At 37.5% G+C, this 24,946-nt stretch overlaps 2 protein-coding genes across 4 annotated transcripts in view; one reads left to right on the top strand and one right to left on the bottom strand.

Annotated features, from left to right (window-relative positions):
• Dyrk3 (Dual-specificity tyrosine phosphorylation-regulated kinase 3) overlaps positions 1-24,946 on the top strand; it is a 225,037-nt gene that overhangs the window by 124,575 nt on the left and 75,516 nt on the right. The gene's annotated exons all lie outside the window — the stretch shown is intronic.
• LOC117993102 (uncharacterized) overlaps positions 1-24,946 on the bottom strand; it is a 254,416-nt gene that overhangs the window by 220,967 nt on the left and 8,503 nt on the right. The window contains exon 2 of one of the 2 annotated variants that reach the window (XR_011238103.1): positions 21,100-22,217. Coding sequence is in view for 1 of the 2 variants with exons in the window: in XM_034980835.2 (XP_034836726.1) it covers positions 21,687-22,217 (531 nt within the window). In the remaining variant the exon portion in view is untranslated. Of the gene's footprint in view, positions 1-20,863; positions 22,218-24,946 lie in introns of those variants that run through there. The other variant, XM_034980835.2, reaches the window with a different exon arrangement.

Below are 24,946 nucleotides of genomic sequence, written 5' to 3'. Positions count from 1 at the left end.
CATCACGCACGGTCGACTAGTCGCCCGGCTACTCGGTCGACGGCGACCTTTAGAATCTGTCATTTATAAGGAAGTCGCCGTGTCGCTGCGCACGCAGTCGCCGCAACTCCGTGCGCATAGGCACAGCAACTTTCGTATAAATTACAGATTCTAACAGGCCGGTCGCCGTCGACTGAGTTGCCGGGCGACTAGTCGACTGTGCGTTATGCGTGTGTTGTGCGGCATTTGTGGAATTCCGTTATATTATTATTTTAATGCATTCAAGTGTTTATAACGACGAAGCTTTATAATCTACTGAAATAGCCTGACATTCCACAGGCTTAAAATTAACTGAGCAATAAATATTAAGTATTGCGACAGACAGTTACAGAAGATTCATTTGTTGCTCTTAGATGCAATTTCATGGCTCTGATTTATCTTTTTAAACCTTGCATATAAATAGCTTTTTAGTGTTTTTTAATGTTTGTCGTTACTAAATTTAAAGCCTCCAGTTCATGTTGGCCTAACGTGTTCGGCGAGTGGCGGTCCACTTGTAAAAGTTGCACTTTGTGAATGTAGCTAAGCGAACCAAAATGGGGATCGGTGGGTATCGATAAATTACGACTACATTTGCTCCGACCTTAAACACACGCAGTGAGTGATTTATCGGTCTATTTGTTTGTATGAAGTAAGGCGCAACGGTAGGAAAGAGACGAATCAATCGTATGACAGCACGTCCATGTCCCCCTTCATTATCCTCCAGAGCTCAAGTTGACACCAACTGAATTCGCCAATTGGCCCTTATACAAGAGGCATTATTTGTGCGAAATGTCAAGAACTCGAACCTAGGCATCATGTCCGCTGGGTATGGAATGTAATTAGGTATAGATTGGCAGCAGACGATTACACGTTAGCCGAGTGTATTCGCCGAGCGCATTAGACCAACGTGTACAAGGGGCATCATTTGAGCGAATTGTCAAGAAATCGAGCCCAGGGATCATTTCTGCTAGGCCCTTAGTGTAATTGCTTGGCAGACACAAGCAATATCTTCGAGTGAACGAGACTGTACGACGCTTTTGTCTTTATGTCTTTTTATGACACAAATTTGGATTTGCAGGCGTTCAAGTTTGAGTTACGACTAGCGTTTCAAATGTATGTGTTCCTATTCAAAATTAATGTAATGTAGGACTTAATACATGGTTTCTCTTTATTCAAATACTAGCTGCCCTGGCGAACTTCGTTCCGCCTAACAGTCGATTCAAATTTTTGCAACACATTTTGCGATTAATTTTATAATTATATAGAGATATATAGAAGATTTATTGGCTTTGAAAGAATAAGGAAAGGTATTCTATACCAATTATTCTGTCTCGGAATTTATGCTATGCCAACACTTCTGATTACATTTTAGGTATGTGAAATGTGTTGTTCTTTTTGTCTGAGTTAACAAAGCTCGTGTAAAGCAAACAAAGCAACGCTTTAGTGGCACACGTCATTCCGTGGGAAAGGGCATGATATTCGGTATCTATGTTTCTGACACATTTCAAAGCGCGGCCGGCTTCCGTCCCATAATGCTTGTACTCCATACCAACCATACAAGGGGCTCGTTACACATAAATTCTGTTTCGTATTCATTTAAGGCTGGCCGCACATTTTTTTTTTTTTTACATTGATACGTACCTATCGACCGAGCAACCACAATGAATTTTATGTAAGCAGGCGCTTTGCGGAAGTCCAAGATACACAAGGAGCAACAAGCTTAGTTTGCTATAATCCGCTAAACCAGGTAAACCTGTACGTTACAACCTGCAGCACGCACGTGCTATGCCCTAACCGCCCTTCCGCCACTACTTATGCAGGAAAAACAAGCACTAGCCACCACCACCAACAACTCACAAATCCTCTAAAATACACTACAATATTATGAATTAATAACACTAGCGAATTATAGGCTAGCAAGTTAAGATTGTTGTCCCTTGAGAAAATACATAACAGCTCCAAACAATTGTCAATTGGTTTTACACATGAGCGTTTATTGTCGTATCTAAAAGTTCCTTGGCCTTAGTTACTTGCAGTAGCCGTCCCACGCGTCTGCCAGACGTCGACTTTTTCTCCAAAACAGCTAATATCCTGAGGGAAATCTAAAGCCTGGAACTCGGCCGCTTAAATTAGGGAATGGCTTTCTATAAAACTAAGAACAATATTAATTGCGGTGATTGGTCGCTTCAGAAATCGATAAGTAGCTCGTGCGATAGTAACCAATGTGCGCTTAGCCTTATTGCTTGTACAATGCGTGGTTCTAAATCAAGCCCCTATGTAACTATGCCCATTATCATTTTGTTATTGTTATTTTTGTTTGTGTTTCAGTCAGATGCGACTAGTTCTTGGTAACGTTTATGCTCATCGTTTTAGGAAATAAAATTTCAAACGATAGCTTCAAGCGACATTTGAATATGAATTAAAAACAAATTGCTAATCTATATATAAGTATATTATAAGCAAAACCTGACTGACGGATCTATCAACGCAGCTCCAACCACTGGACGGATCGGGCTGAAAATTTGCATGCAGTTAGCTATTATGACGTAAGCATCCGCTAAGAAACGATTTTTAAAAATTCAACACCTAAAGAAGTAAAAAAGAGGTTCGAAATTTGTGAAGTCCACGCGGACGAATTCGCGCGCATAAGCTAGTACGCAATAAAGTTAAGCCCTGTACAGTCAATACTCAAATGAGGTACCTTAAAAACTTAACTTTACTTAACCCTTAAAAAAATCGTTGTTTCTCGGTTCTAAAAAATCTGTTAAGTGAAAGATAGGCAAATTGCTACCACATATTATCTGGCCTGTATCGTCCAACGATTAGGCAAAGGCTTTCCTTCTAATTATTATCAAAAACTCTTTCTTCTGTGACGCTTCGGCCCACTTTATTGAAAATGTATCTAATTCAACGACGTCGTTTCGGCCTGTAATTTCGGGAATCCAAAAAATGATTTCCTTGTACCTGCCAACTAAAAGTGTTTTTAATTAAATGCTCAATCACTATATATATATCGAAGAACTTTTTTTTTCTTTATGAACCTACCATCTATAAGATACTAGGTAGGTTGTAGTTCAATCTAACCTAGTTAGACAAAAGATACTAAACCTGACTCCAATTATTTCGTATGTAGTACTATGTACCATGTAGTACTTAGGAATGTGACACGGCATTTAGGTCAGGCATTCTGATTCCAGCATACCACACATTCCCCTTAATTACTACGTATCTGTCTGTTGGTAAAGATTTGGTCATACAAAAAGCGCGTCGGCAGAACGTCCCACAGAAAGCGGGTACATTTTGTAATACAAGCAGATCACGTCGTAGAGCGCGATTGATAAGCGTCCATTAGTTAGACAATAGGTTCTAAATCTACAATTCCGTCAATCATGGGGGATGACTGATGATTGAAGCAGAAAATTATCCAGATATATTTCATAAAACTATCAGTCATCTCATTAGACGGTAAAATATTAGGTCAGATGCAATGACTGGCAAAACACAGTGAAACCTGTGTCTAGATGTAATGGATGCCTTACGCGAGCATGAACTCTGAAAGCCTTCATACAAGGAACTAGTACGCGACAGGTCCAGATGGCAATCGTGGTGGGAACGCCCCACACACCCGCACAGCCCCCGCGCTAACCCGGTCTCACACCCCGATTGTTATCTCAGCCTGTCGCGGACTATTTTACGGAATAAAACGTAGCCCATGTGTTAATCCAAGGTATAATCTATCTCCATTCTAAATTTCAGCCATATCCGTTTAGTAGTTTTTGCGTAAAAGAGGAACACACATACACACACACTCACACAAACCTTCGCTTTTATAATATTAGTGTGGTTAGTGTGATAGTATGGAGCATGTGATAAGCCGGATTGGACACATTTCCGTCACGCGCTATGTCTGTTCGAGTCTTAACAATATCCGTTTGTGAGATAGTAGAACTTTATCAAAGAATTTTCATTTCGACCCAGCGAAGCAAGACTTTAACAAAGATACAAGAGTCAATTCTACTCTATTCTACTTTACAACTTGGAAGTACTCGTATCTTGAAAATATTGCAGCCAAGTTAAATTATTTAATCCTTTGAAGGAGTCGAGAAACAGAACTACGAACTACAAGTAGATATATAGAGGTAGCTTACACAGGAGCGTCTCCTTGAACTCCACAACATTTTTATATTGTAAAATTGTAATATTTTGTCTGGTTTGTAATTGGTTTTTAATTTTGCAGTCAGACTAAATATTATACTAAGTGGACCGATAAGATCAAAGTTGGATTAGGTCTGTTATTAATACGTCGGTTACTCTGGTTCTCCTACGGATCTCGTTATTTTTGATTTGATCACGTAGTAACACTCTGACAGTAGTCTCAGTCTGCAGATGGAGAAAGCCATCTCCGTCTGCCTAATTGGGATGATGACTATGTCAAAGATAAATTATTTCTTAGGAATTACTAAATAGAGGGTCTTCCAAAATTCGTAAAATCCACGTCCGCTGTTAGTTTTAAGTTTGTTAACCATTTTAAATTATTATCGATTTAAAAAAATTACATCAAATTAGGTTGATTGTGTATGACGTCACAACTGTGAATTTCATACAAGCTCCCATACTTGTCTTAACCACTAGTCTATCACAGCCTTATTATTTGGTAATAATGCCGGTAAGCCGTTTATTATTTGGTAGTTTATTAAAGCGGATCTTGTATCTTATTATCCAGGTGTACAATAAAGAATCATTCATATCAAAGGATTCTTCTCTAAAGGCGCGCGCACAACAATGATTACTAAGTACCCGTTTGATGACGCGCTCATGTTCTAAATGCTCTTGGCACACTTCCAAGGACCGCACATCGGGCCCCTTTGTCTGTCTGTCTGCCTCTTTGTCTACTCCAGCTTACTGCCATAACTGCGTGCTTTGTTTCGATACAAGGACCGTATCATGGATTATTTATGAACGCAGGATCGCACGCAATGCAGTGGTACTTACCAACTTACCACCCAGTGGTGGCTAAATGATGATCTATTGTTCCACTTTTAGAATGCAATGGTACGCATAGGTCTGTCATTGCTTAAAGTCTTTGTAATTTTAGTTCGTCCCTGCAGCCTAAGAACAAACAGTGCAACAAACGCTTCAAAGCCGTGAAAAAGCGTTGTCGCATTGACTGCGCTTGCGTTGCTGCACTGTACTTTTGGGTTATAAACCTGTAGGTACATAACAGGCCAAGACTAGTCTATAATGTAAAAATGAATCCCTAAATGTGTTGCTCATCGCAAATCTCGAGAACAGCTGAACCGATTTCGCTAATTCTTTTTTATAATATTCCTTGAAGTACGAGGATGGTTCTTACGGAGAAAAAAATTTAATTCAACCTCCCCTAGCTAGTTAGAATAGAATAGAATAGAATATGTTTTATTCAAGTAGACTTTTTACAAGCGCTTTCGAATCGTCGGGTAGTTTTAATTTACCACTGGTTCGGAATGCCGTTCCTACCGAGAAGAACCAGCAAGAAACTCGGCGGTTGCTCTTTTTAATTTTAATTTTACAATTAAGTTACTAATAATAATCATATTTGACTAGGTTACAATACGTTACGAACCTTTTTATGGAATGGTTTTGACAATTCGACTCAGGGAGTGTTACTTGGCTATCCACAATTCATTTTTATATCTACAAATCCCGAACTAAACGGCCAGGCTGATTCTTTGCTCAAATGATGAGCCAGCAATAAGAGGCAACTGCAATGAAACACCTCGCCAGATTTTTGCATTGAAACTGGCTCCAAATTATTTACGTCGAACTAAAAATTATTCAGAACTTCAGGATTTGATCTTATTGACAGTGTCTGACTTAATCTTATCCCAGAAGGAAGATATACAGATACACACGTTAAACTTATGAGACCCTTTTTTTTGCGTCGGGGGTTAAAACAATATAAATATTCTGCTTAGTTATTGCAAGTTTTGAAGTGATTTCAGCTGTTCGGTGCATCTATCAATCATTCAGCAACGCGAGAACTTAATAGCCCCAACATGTTCTTCATAGGCAGGATTAAAACCAATGTGTTATAATAATAAACAGTGTGAACACTTTAATGATACAGGGGGAGTTAGTAATAAACGTCCGAGTAGGATGTATTGCCGGAAATCGCGAGGCAATATTAAAACACCCCCACGCTTTCGGACAAAGAGTGGATTATCTGACGTTCCCCTCCTGGTCAGGCCACCAGGGGTGCTATTGTGAGGGTATTTACGTTTGTTTATATTAAATGTAAGGTATCGTATTGGTCAGGATTTGTGATTCTTTTCCCTGTAAACCCTAAGCGCGAAGGTTTTGATTATTATCAGATAGCTGTAATAGAAAGTGTTGTGATTGGCTGAATCTATTGTATTCTTGCTGGCAACTGTGCATTTTAGCCTTTAGTGAGGGAGTTTCAGCTTATCAGAGGTGATTGCGATCGTCACACTGTAATTGTTTTAAATGGTGCTAGCTGAAAAAAAAGCAGGGCTAGCTCTGCAGCTAGGCCTGCGCATACCGCCGTAGCTTGACAGCTACGCCGTAATTTGACGATCACGATCATCTCTGATTGGCTAACACTCTTTTGCTATTGGGTAAAATCAATTGTTTCAGGAAGATTACCTACTTTAATTTCTGCCATTAATACAATATACCTAACACTACACAACTTAAATTAGAAACTTGAATCTCTATTTCAATGTTAGAATCTGGATAATAACGATATAGTACCAACCTACTATTTGTAACGGCTACATAGTGTAGATTTCAATCAAACAAATCGTTGTTCCCATTTTCAGAGGAACTTTTTTTATAGCAAATAGTTTTAACTATTCAAAAGTATTTGTTACCTATAATTCCGTACGCTCTCGATATTCCTTTGATATTCGTTCCCCACGCAACAAGTGTGGCTAGGCTCAAAGCAATCGTTTTATCAATAGCTGTAGTGGTGCGCTTTGCATCCACTAAAGAGTATAGGCCCTGAATGGCGCCCTCGTTCTAAGGACTGCAGTCGACCGTAAAGGCCTTTAGTTTCCCCTATACAGGCTATGCCCTAACTGTATTTAAGGCTACTTTTAATTTAGCGAACTTTTACCCACTGGCTTCTGTATGAAAACATCTAAATAACTAAGTGCTAAGTAACTAATAAATAACTAACGCTTGGCTGCAATCAGACCTGGTGGCAAGTGATGATGCAGCCTAAGATGGAGCGCGCTTGCCTAGAAGATGCCTATTCCGTCTTGACTTGAAGGTACCCATATCACTGCATATTATAATTGGAGGGGAAAACTGATGCTGGAAGGGTGTTCCAAATCTGAGCGGTTCGAATTAGAAATGAGGAGGCAAATCGCTTCATACGTATCCGAATCGACTGAGAGCGCTATATAATTTGCCATAGAAATAATTTTACGCCGTATGTATACCGCGCCCTCTTGATATTCAACAACCGCTTTTGCATTGAATCTTTTTGGTGTAGCAGATACATTACAGCTATTGCTCTGAGCTACAGTGTAGCTCACAGTGTACGGTGTAGTAATGGCATGCTTTGCATCTATAGGCCTTGAATGGCGCCTCGTTCGGAGAACTGAATTCGAGCGTAAAGGCTTTATCAGACCCCCTATCTATACTACTATGAATTTTGTAAAAAAAACTCGTTGGCGTATGCGTCAGCTTGCCTTGAGTCTTCGTCGTTCAGGAGCTACCCGTCATGCTCTTTATATTGTCAGTATATTCTGCCTATGGCGCCCTACACGCTTACTAGTAGGCTATCTCCACTCTATAGGACTTTTCGCCTCCAATGGCTATAGCTTCTAACCATGGCCTGCTCATTGCTAACTCAACTCTAAACTAAAACTAAAGTAACTAAACTAACACTTTTTCATTGTCAATTGTTGAATTTGTAAGAGCATCAACAACCATAAGTTTGCTACTTATGCTTGTTGAAGATTTGGACTATGTCTGCGTATATTTCTGTGATAAACGGTAGGTCCCACCGAGGAGAACTATTAGGTCCCCATATGGCTGTTTGGAGTAGGTAGATACTGGAGGTACCTACTTAAATTTTAAATTTGACGGTAAACCTTTCTCTAGCCCGAGTATAGCCCTTGTTCGTGGCTACTTTGGAGCACAAAGGCCTTCAGTTGTCCTTTGTCATGATAATGTCTGTGTAATCTGTCCGCTCAATTGAGATATCCACCTGTTGATTTTAGGCACACACATGCTAACAATGAGACGGTATTCCATACAAAATGAAGGGTGAATCTATAAAATATTTCATTTGAAGGTAAAACTTTTTTAAATTAAAAAAAATATATAAAGTAAAAGTAGAGCTTTTTTATTAATATATACTTTACTAAAAAATTAAAAAAAAAATAAAATTGCTCATGAAAATAAAGAAATTTAGTCCAATTTCGATTATTCTGTCATATGAAATTAGAGAGTTTCAATTCCAGCTCCATCATCAAAGACGCTCATTGAAACCAGAATCATCTATTATCATACAGACTACATATTGACCCAACGAAAAACTCAGACTTAAGCATAGGAATAATAACTAAAAACTGCATTTTACCGTGTTAAAAGTTAAGAGCTCATTAAGTTAGGTAATGCAATGCGATTGTAATTCACCTCTAGAGGTACCTTGAACACCTCTACTTAATTTGTTATGCACTAAAATATTCCCGAAATTCGTCAGCACTTTGATGGTAAAATTTTGCAACGTGTTAGACAATGTGCCTGATATTTAACAAATTAGTTAATTATAAGAGTATAATGGGGCCGATTCTCTTGTACACAATCTTTCCTTTTCCTTTTCCAATCCTTTTTCGCAAACGAAATTATGAAAGGGATAGCCATAGATTTAGACGTGTAATTTTAGTTTAGTTTAAGACATTGTGTACAACGGAATTGGTCACAATGTACTCCTATTGAGCATACGTGGATATTAGTTCCCTTAAAAATTGACATTTATGTACTCCAACCAGAATTCCAAGTTCCAACAAATGTGTTTGTAATTAGGAGAGTCAGAGTCATTACTCGAAGTGCGTTGTATTGATTATTCCGGGAAAGCTACAAACATTAGTCACCCGCGCCAAGCAACAGACAACAGAAAACATAATGCAGATGGACATAAAAAAGCCAAGTGTCTAACATTACAAACTTGCGTGACGTATGATATAAAGTTTTAAAGTAAAGCAAAATACATACCGCCCAGAAATCTAGCGTTCCTGTACGTTGCCGCGTGGAAACCGATTTGGGGTAGTAAAGCATTTAAATTGCCCTCTTTAAGTTCTTTAAGTTAATAAATGTGTTACCGAAAAGGTTGCATTAATATTTAATTCTTGCCGGCTTCACCCAGACCTCGGTGAAAACAACTTTGCGAACTGGGTGGTAGAATCACTTCGACGACATTGACGTAGCAAAAGAGCCGTGAGTTAGTAGGATTATTTAGAGATTTCTGTTTAAGATTTTAACTATAGACATAAATTTTGGTTGGGCTTATAAAATGTTGAAAACGTACGTTTGATGTTGATAAAAGTAGGTGTTACTTTGCGGAAGTCCATGATTACACAAGGGGAAATAAACTTAATTTTGTACCATTTTAATTTCATACGTGCAGTATGCGTTAGATATCTACCCTCGTGCCTTTCCGTTACTATACATGCAGGAAAAGCAAACACAACTACGCTTTTTATACCGACATTTTATCCTCAGCAGATTTCTACTCAACAATACACAATTGCAAACTACTGCTATCATCTTCAATTTAAAGATCGGCTTCGTCGCTCACGTTTGCTGTCTATCATTCTCGTTTAGTCTATGTACCAGACCGCCAGGATACGGGAACACTGATAGCTCGTTCCCAGACTTGGATGTTTAGTAGTCTAGACTTGAGATTGCACCTTATAGTTGGAAAGATGAACTTTCACTATAAAGGATCTTTACTTGAGTTATTATAAAGTTTAAGGATTTGACAGGTTAGGAGATTGTGCGGATCAAATGTCTATAAAATTTAATGCATTTGGCTGTAAAATTTTGCGCTGAAATTAGAGTTAAATATTTAGGCACCTATTCAGTTGGCAGCTGCTGTGACTATACTATCCATACTAATATTATAAATGCGAAAGCGTGTCTGTCCGTCTGTCTGCCTGTCTGCTAGCTTTTCACGGCTCATCACGGAAACAGTACTTGGTACAGAGATAGCGTACATCCCGGGGAAGGACATAGGCTACTTTTGATCCCGGAAAATCAAAGAGTTCCCACGGGATTTTTAAAAACTTAAATCCACGCGGATGAAGTCGCGGACATCAGCTAGTAGGCTCCATAAACAAAGCTGTCATACTCTGACCTTCTAGGTCGGTAGCGGTTTGTCACTCAGCGTCTATTGTGTAAGTGCTACCTTATTCTCCATTGGAGTAGGTGTAAATTGTTCTTCTATTCTATTCTTTAACTGTGGTCAAGGTCAGGGTCGATGTGGCGACAGTGACTAGAACATCTGTAGTATTAACTTGCATTGGTACTTCGGCTAGGTATCTCTACTTTAGTATATATTTTTGTTAGGTGTCACTGTATTGTATGACTACCGTTAAAGCAAATGATATTAAATTACTTAAAACGCACATCATCATTATCATCAACCAATAGACGTCCACTACTGGACATAGGTCTCTTGTAGGGACTTCCCACACGCCACGGTCTTGCGCCGCCTGTATCCAGCGGCTCCCTGCGACTCGTCTGATGTCGTCCGTCCACCTAGTGGGGGGACGACATCAGACGATCATCGACTTCCAACGCACATTACTCCGAAAGGATAGAGGTACGTGCCCAGGATCGAACTCCCGACTTCCGATTAGGAGGCGGACGTCCTAACCGCTAGGCTATCACAGCTTCTTAACTCAGGGTTACTCACTTAATAGAAATATGCATAATTATGTTTGTACAGCAAATTAACTTTATAGATTTTATTAGTTTCTATTTAAAATACGACATCAATATAAAACTGTTTTTAACTCTTAATTTGCATAGCGGTTTAACTTACAACATGTTATTATTTACATGTTAGGAAATTAATATGGTCTGCTACCGGTATTTCCATAGTAAGAGTGTAGACGATTGTAAATAATTATTTAAACCTAATATAGCCATTTGATTGATTGCCTGTGTGAAATAAATGCATTGCGTCAAGTCTTCAATTCGTCGATACCCAAAGCCAAAGTTGTGATGACGTATGGTGCCATAAGTAACCGACATCGACATAGCTCAACGAATTTACAAGCTGAAATGGCAATGGGCAGGTCATGTCTGTCGCAGGACCAATATTGTCGCGGGGTTAGACGTGTTCCGCAGTGTGGGACGAACCCCAGCCCGCTGGATTGACGACCTTAAGAAGATTAGCGAGAAGTGGGTGAATGAGGAATGCGGAGGAGTGTATGTGGTGGTGCGCTCTCAGAAAGGCCTATGTCCAGCTGTGGACGCAAACACAGTTTTGTTTGTGAAATAAATAATTGTAACCAGATAGCATTACTAATAATAATTTTCTTCTTTTGTCCACAGGTATGGAAACTATAAAACATTTTGCCTGAAAAGGTTTCGGTAAGGATAATTTAATCTCACATTTTATATCATCATGATCAACCCATGTCCCTCTTACTACAGAGCACGGGTCTCCTCTCAGTGTAAGAAGGTTTTGGCCATAGTCCACCACGCTGGCCAAGTGTGGATTAGCGGACTTCACACACCTTTGAGAACATTATGGAAAACTCTCAGGCATGCAGGTTTCCCCACGAAGTTTTCCTTCACCGTTAAAGCGAGTGATATTTAATTTCTTAAAATGCACATAACTCTGAAAAGTTAGAGTTGCGTGCCCGGGATCGAACCCCCGACCTCCCGAATAGAAGTCAGACATCGTAAGCTAGGCTATCACCGACTATATAAATTCTATTTAGAGAAAATAAAATAAATTGATACGGAGACGAAACTGTTGCGATACATAATCATGTAAAACAGGTTACAAAAAAGGGTAGCACCTCTCGTTGCCTAGACACCAGACTTTGTTAGCAAAGTTTTCGGTTACCGCCTATTTCGATAGTTCGTACTGACTAGGTAATTGCGCGATTGATAGACAGAAATGTACAGACAATATTACTGATTATTCAAACTTATAACCTTTTAGCTTCTTTGTAGCTTCTTTAACCTTTTAGACGTCTGCTAGGTAAATCAGTATAACAAAAGATACGACTTTAAAAAACTTTCGCGTTTCTCGTGGTGCTAAATTACTTCGTGTATATTCTAAATTCTTTTAGTTAAAAGTTATCTTTAAAAAAAAGTATTTTAAAGGTCTAGATTCTAGACCTTTAAAATATTCAAAATACCTAGATCTGACAGTGTAAAAATATTCTAGACTCTAGAATAGAACTAATTGGTATGCTTAATTCCTTTCGTGTTTAATAACTGCTTAGATTTTTGGTAACTTTATTCTTAATTTATTCTGTATTTTACTAAGCGTATTTTGTAAAGTCCATTTACATAAATTCCTCTTAAAATTTTATTGCATCTTTATGTTTTTAATTTTATCTAAAAACGGTATTATTCAATTTGATTAGACTTTTATGTGATGTCTTAATATGAATAGAGAGGGTTGAGAATGTAAGTATAATAAAATACCAGTAAACGTTCTTAGGTAACTATGTTTGTAGAATTTTTCACGATGTCAATTTGAATTTCATTTCATTTATTAAAATCATTTAACTTTTACAAAAATACAAACGTTTTGAAAAATTAAAATATAATTTTGTGAATCATATTCTAAACGTTCCAAGGCTTTAAATAGAAGACACTTTTAGCCCCAATACTACATTGAATCATTTTGGTAATCTTATACGCCTTTTTTCGCAGAACAAGCATCATTTTTCATGATTACAACTCTACAAGGTAACTGACCGGCACTAGGACATATTTTTTATCTTTTCTAACAGGCTTTTATTGTCACTTCGCAATAGATAATTGCCAAAAAAGACAGGATGAGGTCATCCATCGACCTTTATTGTTGCTAATCGAGCGATTAATTGCTTCTAGTTAGTTCTAACAAAACGACTCCCAATTTGTAAATTTTATAATTTATTATCTCTGATACAATCTATAGACTGCTGTTGTATAATAATAATCTGTAACGCGATAACTTGTGTAATCTGTCACTCAAGTAACTGAAACCAAATGTCAAGTACGTTGTATGCACAATAAAGTTATTATAGTGCATACATTTTGAGAAATGATTCGCTATATTTGCTCTATTTGTCAACTGTCATGTCAAAAGCACCTGTTTACCCTTAGAATAAGGAGTAAAATCGTACTTTTGACATGACAGTTGACACAAAGAGCAAATATGGCGAGTCGTTTCTCGAAAATGCACTATATTATGATATTAATGTTTGTAATCCATACTAATATTATAAATGTGAAAGTGTGTCTGTCTGTCTGTCTGCTATCTTTTCACGGCTCAACCGTTCAACCGATTTTGACGAAATTTGGTACAAAGATAGCTTGCATCCCGGGGAAGGACATAGGCTACTTTTTATCCCGGAAAAATGAAGAATTCCCACAGAAATTTTAAAAACCACGCAGACGAAGTCGCGGGCATCATCTAGTATATTATAAACTAGCTATTGCCCGCGGCAACGTCCTTGTCCCGAGGGAACTGTATTTTCCCGTGGATTCTTCAAAAAAATTTTTTTCATACAAAATACGTCCTGACAATTATTTGAACACAACAAAGAAGAATTAACTAATTTGGTGTAGTCGTACATATACATTTCGGCGATTCATTTTAATTATACCTATATGAATAGAAAGACATATCACCAGTTCATAACTATGTTACTTACTGGTACAACAAACGCAATAAGATTTTTGCTGCAAATATTAATTCGGCTAGTATTTAATTAACGTTTGATACGCAATTACTTAAGCAATTAATTAGGTCATTGTTCGCTAATACACTATTGATTAGCTTGTATTACGACTTATTACGCACCAGCTCCACGTTAGCTCATTAAATAACTCCTGAAAATATTCTTTAATTTTCCGCCTAGCATGGAGGTTGTCTTCTAATTAAAAATTAACAGGAACTTGAGCATAGTAGCGTTAAAACTCCAATACCCAAGTATTTAATACGTCATGATTTTTTAAATCATAATTTTAGCAACTTTCTGTTAACAAAAGCACGCGTACCTAATTATCTTTTACTAGATGATGCTCCTTTGATTTTCTATAAAAAGTAGCCTATGTAACTCTTCAGATCTTTTTAAATATATTTATACCAAACTAGATAATGCCCGCGACTTCGTCCGCGTGGGTTTAGGTTCCTTAAAAATCCCGTGGGAACTCTTTAATTTTCTGGGATAAAAAGTAGCCTATGTCCTTCCCCGGGATGTAAGCTAACTCTGTACCATTCATTTTTCATCAAAATCGGTTGAAATGTTGGGCCGTGAAAAGCTAGCAGACAGACAGACAGACAAACTTTCGCATTTATAATATTAGTATGGATATGGATAATATAATACTCACATTGGAAGGGATAAATAGGTAACAAGAGCATTTTTACGTTGTCTGATTCTTAAAACGTGTCTATCTCTGTACAATAACTAAAAAGAGTCATTTTGCGTTTGGGACGCTCATATTTAAAACGCATAATAACTAAGAGATGTTTCAATACTCGGCCGTAAAATTTTTTATTTAGGGAACGAATGACGAAGAAAATTTTGAGTTGTGTCTTGTTACGCTTCTCAAGTATTTATACCCCTATATTCAATGTACTCTGTGTTATGTACCTATGTATGGATTTCTGAAGTGGAGCGCGCATTTTTAATTCAGACCTAGTACTGCTTTATCGACACCAACCTAAACCCCGAAACTAACCAGTCCGCCTTTACGTATTCGTGGATGTGTCTGGACGTGTTCCAATGTTCCCGAGTAAGAAGTACCTATAGATCTCGCTAGGTGGCATTACAGGGTATTGCGAAATTTTTGGACCATTTTCATACTTTTCTTACGAAATGTCTTTATTCTGGTTCTGTTGAAAGCCGATATGTGACCAGCTGTCATCTAACAGTTTAATAACACGAAAGCCATGTGGTTTTTTGATGTCATATCTTAGTCTGGATTCATGATTCTTCACGAGGTTTGCACTGATCTAGATAGATGGCAGCTGTTGGTATGACACGAAATTATAATTTTAAAAGCTAAATTAGGTTAACAACATTGTAAAAAAAGTAGATCAGTTAAAGGCTTGGATAGACAACGTGAGAATCCAACGTGTTCTTCAGGTCTATGTAAAAAAAAAACGCTTTCCGAAGCTTGGCGCACCTGGGGCGCATCTGGGCTAGCCCCGCGCCGCCGCCGCCGCCGCGCCAAAGTTCGAATTGTTATCAAGAAAGACACCGCCCCTCTGCTCTGCCGGGGTGCCTTGCGCTTTAGAACTATGTACCCATACTATAACATCGTTGTTTTATCTACTACTTGAATGAATACATGTACAAAAATATATTTTTACGGTTCCGTACCCAAGGGGTGCCAACAGGAGCCTATTACTAAGACTCTGCGGTCCGTCCATCCGTCTATCTGTCAGCGGGTTGTATCTTGTGAACCGTTATAAGTAGAGAGTTGAAAGTTTCACAGAATGAGTATTTCTAATGCCGCTCTGCAATTAATAATAAAAAATTCAAAATGGCCGCCATGAAAATTAAAAAAAAAATGTGTTTTTTTTGTACGGTGGTATGGAACCCTTCGTGTGCGAGTGTGACTCGCACTTGATCGGTTTTTATGTAATCTAGTAGCTATATCGATTCCGCACGAGCATTAGTACTAGGCTGTGTAATGAAGGCCAAATCAAAACTTCGCTTTGATATCGAATCGAATCGAATGAGTATCGATATGCGCAATTCTTTCAAAAAAAATTTGACATTGAAAAAATATTCGACATTGGCCTAGGTTCCGATAGCTACGAATAGATCAAATGGGTACGATGCTGCCATAGTTTATAGATGAATTAACTATTAGCTCTCTTTTTGCTTTTCGGCTATATGATTGCTTGGCGGTATGATCTAGTTGCGAAAGTAACGATATTCATCGAACAAACGACTGACCAAAGTCTTTAGTTGGATGTTTCTCCGCGGTTCCCACTTCCCTCTGACCAGCAGAGGGCACAGTGAATGAGTGAACAAAGCGAAGGATGGGACGCGGGCGACGCGACGTAAGCGGGTTCGCCGCCTGCCGCCCTAGCGAGAGCTCCGGGCGGTCGGTCTGCAGTTCTTGCCTATTAGGTCCCCGGGTCGGGGGGGCGCACTTCGTTGTGTGTTCGTGCAGTTGGGGGGACCTCGCGAGTGTTCCCGGGTGGAGGGTTCGTCTCAATTAAGTCTATACTCTATTCCATAATAAAAAATGTTTTGACGAATTAGGCCGCCCATGACCCGGCGCGCTCATTCGATTTATCCCTAATAGATATTTGGTTCACGAAAGCAATTACGGGTAGATTAAGAGGGGATGATTCTGCCGGGACAACTGTAGACGTGTGATTGATTTATTGCTGTCACAACAGTATACAACACTAAGAGCCTGTTTCACAAACTCCAGATAAACTATATCTAACGAATAAATATGACGTTATGACGGTTTTTGTATTGGGAATCTGTCAAAATGTCAGTGTACATAAAGTTTATCTTGTGATTTTAGTAAACTATGCTGTAAAAAAGTAAAACAAACTGCACGCTGGCCACCATACATCTGCCTTTTTGATTTTTCAAAAAAAAAATACCGGTTAAGTGCGAGAAATAAAAATCTGTTTTAGAATGTACAGGTAAAGCCCTTTCATATGATACCCCACTTGGTATAGTTATCTTATGTTGAAAATTGAAAATACCTACTAATTATTTGTTGATGAACACATTTTAAGTTTTCAGATTTATTCTTTTACACTTGTTTTTTTAAAGCAGTCGTGTAATAAGCACAGTTTTACTAAAATTAGTCTTTTCGTAAAACAGTCATATTACATGTATTATCTTTGCCACACTCACACGACCCCTGTCTCAAAGCTGCCCACAATTGATTCATATTTGGTCGGTCCGTGCCTGGCACTATTCGTGGGAACGACACGCTTCACGGTCAAGGGAAACCACCACATACATCATGTTTATTGTCGGCATACGTACTAAAATATACCCAATCGTTTTAGGTTATTGTTATTGTGGCAGAACGTTCTTACATTACGAGGTAGGTACGCCTCACCACCAACCGTACATATGTAATGAATATAGACTAGGTAGTTAGGTACATAGTAGCTATTATACTCGTGAAACTGAAGTATATAGTGAGTTTTGTTTGGCATAGTAGTGGTTGGTATAATACGCGACAGCCGACAGGTCGAGATCGCAATCGGGATATGAGGCGGGGGAACGCCCCGCACACCCGCACGTCACCCGCGCTATCCTGCACCGAGCTAGCACGCAGGTTGTGCGGGTGTGTGAGGCGTCCCCACCCCGATTGCCATCTCGATCTGTCGGTTAGCATACATACCTAACCGGTGACTAAATAATGCGTCGTATTAGTATTAGTATGCATGGATACCTACTTTATTGGATTTCATGCACTTTGTAAACTACCCCTATCAAATAGTACAGGTACTATTTGATAGGGGTAGTTCAATGAGTTTACAGTACTTTATAATATAGCACTGCCTAGACCTGTATTTATTTTTGAGCTGTGTTTGTTGTGGGCTTTTCTCAGATCTGATTGGCATTATATCAAATTAAAATAAATAATAACATAGTACAAAAAAGAAGCAGAAATGAAGACTGCGAAAATCATTTTCGATGTCTATTTTGATATTTTCGTAAATCAAACTCTATGCCGCCGAAGTCTGGGTTTTAATCTAGATAAAACAAAAACTTTGGAATAATGGTCTAGACTTAAACATGACTTCGTGCTATCTGCTACGGTCTATTTTGTCGGTAGAAGCGGTAAGGTCAATACATAACAGTTCAATGTCAAACATTTCTTTGATAAATCCCGGACATCAATATTCCGGCATACGAAGATATCAAAGCAAATTTTTAGGGTTCCGTACTTCAAAAGGAAAAATGGAACCCTTATAAGATCATTTTGTTGTCTGTCTGTCTGTCTGGCGGTGTGTCAAGAAACCTACAGGGTATTTCCCGTTGACCTAGAATCATGAAATTGGGCAGGTAGGTAGGTCTTATAGCAGACATTCGGGGAAAAATCCGAAAACCGTGAATTTGTGGTTACATCACACGAAAAAAATTGTGGGCATGTACTAATAATTAGTACCTATTTTAAATTTTCGAAGTAAGATAACTATATCAAATGCGGTAATGAAAGATCTTGACCTGTGCATTCTAAAACAGATTTTTATTTTGTTTTTATGCATCATAGTTTTTGAATTATCGTGCATAATGTCGAAAAAATACGACTGTTGTACGGAACCCTCGTTGCGCGAGCCTGACTCGCACTTGGCCGGTTTTTTATTCAGCCTTCGCTACAGACGCAAGAGGAAAATCAATACAACAGAGTATAAGAGTATAATTATTAAAACTACGCACCCCACTCCTAAATTTTCCAGAGGTTTCGCAAATGTTTAATGAGTATGGAATATTTAGTAGATGGATGGCCATGGCCAGGGTAAACTCAGAACTTATCCACCTAAAATGACGCAGCGGTGCCCTTTTGCCTTTTGAGCCAGAAGTTCAGAGCTCAATTGGCAGTTTATTTTTTACTAGCTTTTGCCCGTGACTTCGCACGCGATACAATTTTTTTTAATAAAAATTAGTAACGAGCAGGCGGTAAATTATATAATTTATCCATACTAATATTCTATCTATATGTCTGTAGAGTGTAGTCTATATGTCTGTCTGTCTGCTAGCTTTTCACGGCCCAACAATTAAACCGATATTACAATCTCAATTGTTCTGATTGGCTGAATTTGTGCGATTTTTGTTGCTACAATGCACTGTAACCAATAATGAGCGAGCGTCTCGTAGGAAGGGTACTTGACGATTTAAAAGCACTTGTCAAAGTTTATTTGAATAAAATCCCTTTCCAATGAAATCAGTTGACCTCAGGTCACCACCGTATATAAAACAGGGATATTTAAATGAACTCTCAGAAAAAGCGACGCATACGATTACCCCAATTCCCGAACCATGCTTACCTAAAGTTAACTTATTGAAAAGGTAAATAAATGTTACCCCTTCTGATATAAGTCTTATGCCGAGGTCAACTATAGAGCGTATTTTGGCTTAACCTAATCTCTACTTAGTTAAAACGAGATATATTTGAGAAAAAAAATCTCGCTTTAACTATGTCTTTACTTTGAGCAAAGTAAAATTACGCTCTATTACCTATTGATGGCAGCCTAAGATGGAAAACAGCTATGCTTTAAACTTCATCAATACTCAACCTTGACGACCTCCCTGGCGCAGCGGTAAGCGCTGTGGCCCCGCGTTCGAATCCCGGCAAGGGTTTGGAATTTTATAATTTCTAATTTTCTGGTCTGGTGGGAGGCTTCGGCCGACCACCCTACCGGCAAAGCCGTGCCGCCAAGCGATTTAGCGTTCCGGTACGATGCCGTGTACAAACCAAAGGTTTAGTAAAAACTGCCATACCCCTTCCAGATTAGCCCGCATCCATCTTAGATTGCATCATCACTTGCCACCATGTGAGACTGCAGTCAAGGGCTAACTTGTATCTGACTTTTAAAAAATGGAGACTGTCATAATAGTCAAGCACTAACTATTAACAGTACATTATAATTCAATGTAACAGAAGAGAAAACTTTGAAAATGAAATCAGTTCACCCGTAGGTCGCTGCCGTGTGTAAAACAGGGATATTTAAATAAGCTCTCAGGAATAGCGACGCATATGATTACCCCAATTCCCGAACCATGCTTACCTAACGTTAACCCATTGAAAAGGTAAATAAATGTGACGTGCCATTTCGATTGCATGTCGCATGTTAACGACTGTGCTAGTATATTACTTGTGAAGTTAAATTTGCGTACCTCACTTATTATTTTTCATATATTATTGTACGTATACAAAAAAATTACAAGTAGGTTCTTAAGTTTATGAATCGCAGTTTTAATTTGGAATATCTCTTGTTGCAACCTATGCATCAAAGTGTAATTTACTATAGTCTATACTTGCAAGATGGATTTTAATATTTTGTTCTTGCAATATATCAGACAGTTATTGTTAGTAGTAATAAATTAATTAAAAAATAATACATTTTGTTTGCATAAAATATTCATTTTATTACTGTGAACATAAGTTAATAGGAACTAAAATTACATATAATATACCTACCTAAGCATGGTAATACTTATGAACTTCTTTAAAACTATAATTAAAATCTACTTTAACAATTTTTTTAGTTAAATTGATACCTACTTAATTTTAGATCTGTACCAATTTTATTTTTATGTAACAATAATTTTATTTTTTTGCTTAAAAGTGTTAACTGTAATATATTTTTAATTTATTAAATCACATGAATATAATGCGTAGTGTAGTACATTTTTTGTGTAGTTTATTAATTATACAATACATTTTATTACAAAATTATCATTAATAAACTTATCTTTAGGTAATAGGAATGAACATAATAAATAAGTACTCCTTAACTAAATTAGCATGTTTATTGTAATGTCGTTTATATTATATTTGGTAAAATATAAAGAATTACTTACTTGAATTTTTTTTAAACTCAGAACATTACGATTATAATTATTGAAATAAAAATAAACTTTACTCATTAAAATCGCATTATTCTGTATTATATTGCTTATAAACACTTCCGAAATAGGTACTAATTTTCATATATAATATTTCCTAAGAAACATATTGAAAATTGATTTTAATGTTAACTTTATAAGATATAAATGTCTGTGAGGCACTGACATGTATTTAGGTGATCTAATTTAATTTCATGACAATATAAGTTATATTGTTTCTGTTAGCAAAAGCAACTACCTATTACGGATGTACTTAGTTAAGTACATATTCCTAGGTTTTCACTATGACCTTTATACTTTTTAAACTTCAGCTGAATATAAGCATTCAATCTTATAAAAGTGAAGTCACACTATACATTAACATACCTATAATATATCACAACACACAAATATATCACAAAATTCTTAAAATATTTGGCTAGATATGGCGCGTAAGTTTATATTTGACAGTTTTTATTGACAGTTTTGTAAAACGTTTATATAAACATAAACCTAAATTATTATATCAAAAGCAAAGTATAAAAAATTTAAATAACATTTAATTGTTTTAAATATTTTGCATTGCAAATATATAACCGAATTTCATTGAAAGAGCACAGATATAAAATACGGACGTATATGACAAACTGGTTTGGGCGAAATTAGCATATACGCTCTCTATTTTCACTTACACGAAATGTCAAGTACATTAACACGCCATAATTGCTTATGGATACATAATTATTACGCTTAGTTATCAATATACATAAGCGCTATCGATTTCATCTTAAATGAAAGTGATTAACGCTGGCTTAACCTAAAGGAAAATGCATTTAATTGAGCAACTAACACCTTAAAATCTACTTCTATAAACTAACTCTTTGGTGAGAATATGTTGAGAATCTTGGTCTTAATGTTCAAGAGTGTAGTGATGGATCTCTTTACTTTCTTCTTGGGTACTCTCTCGGGTCCCAGAAAGGGCTCAGAGAAAGATTTCTGCAAGGAGTTCACGGACATCTCAGGCTCCTTCGCAGGCTGGTATTTGTACTCCTTTACGACCTTTTCCTCATTTGGGTCATACCTGTATAGCACCGAGTACGTACGTTTAACCTTTTTGAGAACGCGTGGAGTGCTCGCGGTCCGTTCGCTCTTGCAACGCTTGACTTTGTTTCTGCCGTAGTAATCTTCATAATTGTCCGCGTCCACGTAAATGATCCGCTTTCCCAGAGCCTGTTCCCTTTCTTTCTTCAAGTTTTTCCATGAAGCTATGACTGATTCTCGGCGGAAGGTCTTGTTCGGATTGTGTCGGCTGATCAAATAGGGCTGGTCCTCCTGGATGTTGGACGTATCCTTCAACGGAGAACCCCTCGGGCTGTAGTCGATCTCGTAATCATCGCGCGAGATCTGAAAAAGAGAGAGAATCTTCATCAGTAACGGCTTAAGTATATCAAATTAATGCAGTACATAAATAACTAGTTATTTGTCGATCTTTAATCGCCGTCTCATAAACTACGTCGGATGCGAGATCTTGGAAATTATTTAAAGTACCCAATATCATAAATATCGTTCGTGACTGAGGGCTTCACGCGGGACGACGCGACGCTAGGGAAGAATCGCCGTCCCTTTCTGTTATTTTGGTAAAATTTATCTGTCTTTGTCTATCTTCGTCAGAGGAGCCCTTCGTCCGGTGCCCACATGTCTAATACCACCTGTTAGATGAGCCGAGGGTGAGCCATATGCTCACGAGATGTTGGGAGTGGAGACTCTTGGCAAAGTTTGTGAACTAATCCCATTTGACAGTGAACTGTCTAGGAAGTAGTAAATAGTAAACAATATTATAATTTGTAGGTAATCGCTTACTCTAAACCCTTTTTCTTGGAAGCCGAGGTTACGCCGAGACAGCTGATATCAATAATAAAAATAGTTTCACATCAGCAAAGGTTGAGCAATGATGCTCAGTTAAGATGCCCTTCAGAACCGTGTTATTTTTTATGATTTTACTAAATCTTGTTTGTTACTAAAAGCTTTCGTGTAATAAATAACAGTTACAGTTAAAAAAGAAAAGTTTCAACATAATTGAGGAATTTATTTGCCATTGTGCAACTGTGTTATTATAGCTTTCTTGAAATTCTAAAATGTTGTAGAGCAAGCATATGTATTGGTTAAAGAATAGGTCAAATAAAAATAGAAGTTTTACTAGCAGTATTCCTCAGAATATGGTTTATTTGGACGCTGGAATAGTGTGGAGCTTCTCATATGTTGAAAAAATATAACAGCTGTCTTACAGCTGTAATTAATTTTGCTTCGTTTTTGATAGAAATCTTCAATTATGTAAAGCAACATGAGAGCTAAGACCCCAAGATAAAGTTAATTAATTTAAGCGGCCGTAGTTGTTATGCAAATAAGTTGACGTAACTTTGCTAAAAGATACTTCGAATAAAGTATGCGTATAATCGTCAGAATATCTGTTCGACATTGAAAAACGTTTAAAGTATTTCTGTTTAATATTTAAATTCTTTATCTACATTCAAAGTGTTTTTTATCTATCAAAGTAACCAGGTTACCAACGCCGACGTTTTAAGGCTTAGCCTGATTTCTCAATAAATTGATACACCTTGCACTAAGAGAACACATATTTCAACGTCCGCCAATCTTGACACGACAAATGCTTCGCCAATCTGTTTTGACAGGCGGTGTTTTGTAACTTTATTTTAATGGTTCACATGTAAAGAAACACGCGTTGCACTGTCGCGAATTTGGGTCGCGAGAAAAAAATGGGTCACGTTAAAAATAACCGCCCTATTACCGGTGTTAGTTAACTCGGCCTAAATTTACTTAATTATTGTATGTGATTATATCATTTTATGGTTTTACAGACGGGTGTTGTGATTGCGTGAAGTAATAAAACCTTTTTCTCTTTTCTTTCAGGTAAATGCTGCAGCTCGATTACCTACGGTAAAATGACAGCTACAGTAGGACGATTGCAATCACCTCTGACTGGTTGATGCTGCATCGATTATTACAATCGCAACGATTACGATTGTAATAATCAATGCAGGTTTTCCGGAAACGATCTACTGAATTTTGTTCGTCCGTTAGTAGTTGCATCCATACTATTCTCGCGAATGTTTCGTGTCCCGTTTCATTCGCGATGTTTTGTAATGTGTACTAAAATACGTATAGTATTTCTGTCCCGGCATGCATAGTTGGATGTTATTTGTGGCCGTTATTAAAAGCCGAAGGTGATAACACTAAAGGTACACAGATATATTTGTCACGGCTATTTTAGACAATACATATACTTGGAATCGTTCAATGCAACCGTGGTAGGGTCGATCGGAACTTTTAATAGATTAATAGCTATTGGATTCATGTATTTGTAAATACGTGCACATTCCACAATGTAGTGGACTTTTTAGGTCTTATATAAAGTTGGTAGTTTATTAATTTCTACTAACTCTTAATTTTATTGGCAATTCAATTGAATGTTATTATAACATAGGTACTCACTACTCTCACTACTCTACCTACTCTCCTCGAGAAGTACCTAACTATAACAAAAAGTAAGCTGTTTAGTATTCTATTTAGTAAAAAGATATACCTAAGTGTATTGAAGTGCAAAACAAATAAGAATTTATTTATTAGATTATTAGACTTTAGCAGAGTATTTCAGAATAATTGTCTATGTTTCTATCTAATCTATGTTTTAGGCGTTAAAGTGAAAACTGACTGACTGGCTTCCAAACGTACAGCTAAAATTGCTGTCTAAAAATACATTTCGCATGGTAAATTTAGAGAAATTCCATCTAAGCGAACCCAGTGTGGTTTAACTAGTATGCTCTATAAAACAATCCCTTCGTATGTAAATAAATGATACAGTTTTGGGTGGAATAGAGTCTAGAGAATGCCCTATTCAGTCTAGCCTCGAAGCTGCCTAAACAAGTCTATTCGTTTGTAGATTTATTCATATCATTCGTGCAGGGGTCTCGTATCGCACTAAATGTTGAAGAGAAAAGAAAATATTTATGTATGAGCAGTGGGTCAGTATGTTATCTCGCCCAAAACGAGTGGACAGCTCGTTATTATTGATATTCAATATGCGCGCCATCCACCACAAGCTAAGCTAACTAAAT

The sequence above is a fragment of the Maniola hyperantus genome, chromosome 23 (genome assembly GCF_902806685.2).
Source record: "Maniola hyperantus chromosome 23, iAphHyp1.2, whole genome shotgun sequence".
In the NCBI taxonomy this organism is placed as follows: Eukaryota; Metazoa; Arthropoda; class Insecta; order Lepidoptera; family Nymphalidae; genus Maniola; species Maniola hyperantus.
The sequence above is the reverse complement of the archived record's forward strand: the minus strand, read 5'-3'. Positions and strand labels throughout refer to the sequence as shown.